This window comes from Lolium rigidum, chromosome 2, assembly GCF_022539505.1.
Source record: "Lolium rigidum isolate FL_2022 chromosome 2, APGP_CSIRO_Lrig_0.1, whole genome shotgun sequence".
In the NCBI taxonomy this organism is placed as follows: Eukaryota; Viridiplantae; Streptophyta; class Magnoliopsida; order Poales; family Poaceae; genus Lolium; species Lolium rigidum.
Genome location: NC_061509.1, coordinates 185,959,667 through 185,962,725, shown reverse-complemented (window position 1 = coordinate 185,962,725; position 3,059 = coordinate 185,959,667). Strand labels below are relative to the sequence as shown.

Below are 3,059 nucleotides of genomic sequence, written 5' to 3'. Positions count from 1 at the left end.
AGTATCAAAGCCATACTTGTACTTTTTGATTCAAGTGTTTACAATTTTTTTTCCCCGTCACATATAAGAGGGGTGTTGAGGTTATCTTCTAGAGTTGCTCTAAAGGGCAAAAAAGAGGAACACAATTCTCGACCGAGTTACATATGTGCTTTCCATGTTTCCGTTGAGTTTGAGTAAGACGGTTGTTGCTATAGTTGGATAAATCCATCGGTGGTACAGCACTAACGCTTACAAGAATTCTCAAAAGAAAAATACCAATACACTCTTACGTATACATTGCTGTTGTTTGTACGTTGCGAAGGAGAAGAAGAAGTCGCCCACGGGCGAACACCTTGGCACGGTTCCAATCTTAGTTGTTCTTCTTGCGTTTCTCGATGTAGAAGAAGAAGGCGAGCGATGCAACGGAGAAGGTAGAGAAGACGGCGGCAGCGACCTTGATGGAGGTGGTGACGCCGGTGATGCTGACGACGTCGAAGGTGGCGCCGGGCAAGGTTTGCCCGTAAGCGACCTTCGTGCCGGAGGCGTCGAGAGCGTAGGCGCGCACGAAGTAGGTGGCGGTGGGGACGTCGAGGGCGACGCGGTACTCAACCGTGCCGGTGGCGGCGTAGGCCTGCTCGGTGACCTTGAACTGGCAGGTCTTGTCCTTCTTGAGGTCGTCGTGGGTCTTGCGCCACTCCCGCCCCTTCTGGCTCACCGGCGCGTAGCACAGGCTCACCTTCACCTTCTTGTACTCCGCGTCGGTGCCGGCCGTCGCGTTGAGGGACCACGTCACCGTGATCACGTCCTCGCCGCCGTGAAGAACTGGCCACGGATCAATCAAAGTTTGTCACAGTCTGGGCACATGGCCATGTATGCCAATCCGTGACGTGTAGCAAACAAGGAACATGAGGCGCAAGTTAGGAAGCATACCTTGGTTGGGAGTGGTGGAGGCGGTGACCGCGAGGGTTGGTTTCAGCTGCGAGAGCATCGCCGCGCCGGTCGCCGACTCCAAACACCCTGAGGCGAGGACCACCACCAGCAACGCCATCACCATCCCTTGCCGAGCCATCGATCACTGCTTGCTGATCTTCTTCTAGCTTCTGCTGCTCGAAGAAATAATTCTGCTCCCTGCTGCTGAAAGGAAGGAGGCTGCTGTACTTTGATGGGAAGGATGGAGGACAAACATGTATATGTAGGCGCGTCAGGGGGCGTTGACCGCGTGGCGGGTAGCTTGCTTTCGTTTGGTCGAGGAGACGCCCATCCAAAAGTCAAAGCTGGTCTGGTTTATGTTTTGGCCCTCTCCGGCCGGAGCTGTTGTCTGCTCTAGAGGGGTTCCAAAGGGTCTGAGAGATGAGAAGCGGCGATTGCAGATTAAGCAGCTAGCAGTGCATCGACTAACTAGAAGTGCGAACAACAGTTGTTCAACCGAGCCGACTGTGGTCTGGTGAAACATTCTCGAAAGAATGAATGGACCGATTGACATCGTCTGTTGGAATTCTATGGATCCATCACATCAAACGGACAAGCAAAACACGCTGAGAGAACTTAGAGCATCTCCAACGCAGCCGACCCATCCCGCGCTCGCGCATCCGGATGGGTCGAACCGGACAAAAACATGGCCCAACGCGCGGACCCATCCTAAAAACGGATGGCCACGGCGTTCGGAACGACTCAAAGTCGGTCCAAATCTGGGCCACGTTTGCGTGGCACAGGTCGCTTGCGTGTCATAGGGAGATAGCTTCTTTTTTCATTAAAATTAGAAATTACATTTTTCTTAAATCCACCTACTACTAGTCTAGTCTAGCTACGTACGGGGCCGGCGACTCGCCGCCGACTTGCCGCCGGGGCCGTGGGTTTCACTCGCCGCGGGCGGCCTATACGCGTGAGGATTCCACTCCAGCTTACCAGCTGGGTGGCTCGGCGGCAGCCCTCTTGCGGCGTTCCTCTGCGGCCGCCCTCCTCCTTTCCGTCCTCGCAGCTTGGGCGCGCTCGCGCTCCGCCTCCTGCGGCATCACCATCCGCTTACCGCACAACTCGAGCTCCTGCGCGGCGGCGCGTTCCACAGCGGTCCGTGCCTCCAGGCGGACGCGGCCAGCGGCCTGGGCCTCGTGGTTCTCCTCCCGACGAAGCATGCGCTCTTGGCGGCGGCGCTCCGCCGACGCAGCAGCCTCCCAGGCGCGCCGCTCGGGCGAGGGCAGCTGGATGAGGTGGCATGCTGCTTGTAGAGCGACGAGCTGGTTCTTCTGGCCGAGGAGGTCGCCTAAACGGCGGCGGTCGGCCCGGCAGGTGGCCTCGTGCTCCTTCGTCACGCGCGTGTGGTCGGCGAGACGCTCCTCGATGGCGACGTTGATGTTCGCCATCGCGAGGTCGTGGAAGTAGTCCTCCGCATCAAGGGGCTCCTCCTCCGCGGCGGGCTCCGCCTCCTCCTCCGCGGCCTCGTACCAGCCGTCCACGGTCGCCTCCACCAGCTCCGCGTCCTCTTCCTTCTTCGCTCCCCCCTGAGCCACGACGTGGATCGCCTCGTTGTCGGCGACCCAACGCGCGTCCTGCCGCTCCTCCTCCTCCGTCCGCGGGAACCTGGCACGGGCGGCGAGGGAGAGCTTGGCCCACGTGGTCTGCAGGGTGCGCGACATGGCGATGGAGGTGGAGAGGGCGCCGGAGAAGGTAGTGGGGGAGAGGACGGCAGAGCGGGTGTGATGAGGTCTGCGAGGCCGGTGCCGTCTTTTATAGCCGGCGGCCATGGCGGGAAACTTGGGCGAGAGCGCGCGCCCATGGCCTTTTCGCGCGGTGCGCGCGGGAACTTTCCCGCGCGTTCTCCCACCCGTCATTGTTGTCCTGTCGAGGCCTACCATGGCGCAGCGCCGCCCAGCGAAGACGAACCACGTGGCGGATTTTTGGGTCGCCGCGTTGGGCGCAGTGTGCGACCCAAACGGACACGTGGACGCGGGCTGCTGTCCGGGTGTCCGCGCGGCAACCCAAACAGCCCAAAACGGACGGCCCAGCGTTTGGGTCGCCGCGTTGGAGATGCCCTTAGAACATTCCAGCAGGACGACCCAAACCGGCCATTCGATGGTTCAATT

The 3,059-nt window shown here is 59.7% G+C and overlaps 1 protein-coding gene across 1 annotated transcript; it reads right to left on the bottom strand.

Annotated features, from left to right (window-relative positions):
* Positions 1–349: 349 nt before the first annotated feature.
* LOC124687833 (probable high-affinity nitrate transporter-activating protein 2.2) lies at positions 350–1,048 on the bottom strand. The gene is made up of 2 exons (XM_047221569.1): positions 910–1,048; positions 350–801 (listed from the first exon to the last, which is right to left on the bottom strand). Exons 1-2 carry the CDS (start codon positions 1,046–1,048, stop codon positions 350–352), a joined length of 591 nt encoding a protein of 196 aa, XP_047077525.1.
* Between the last annotated feature and the right edge of the window lie 2,011 nt (positions 1,049–3,059).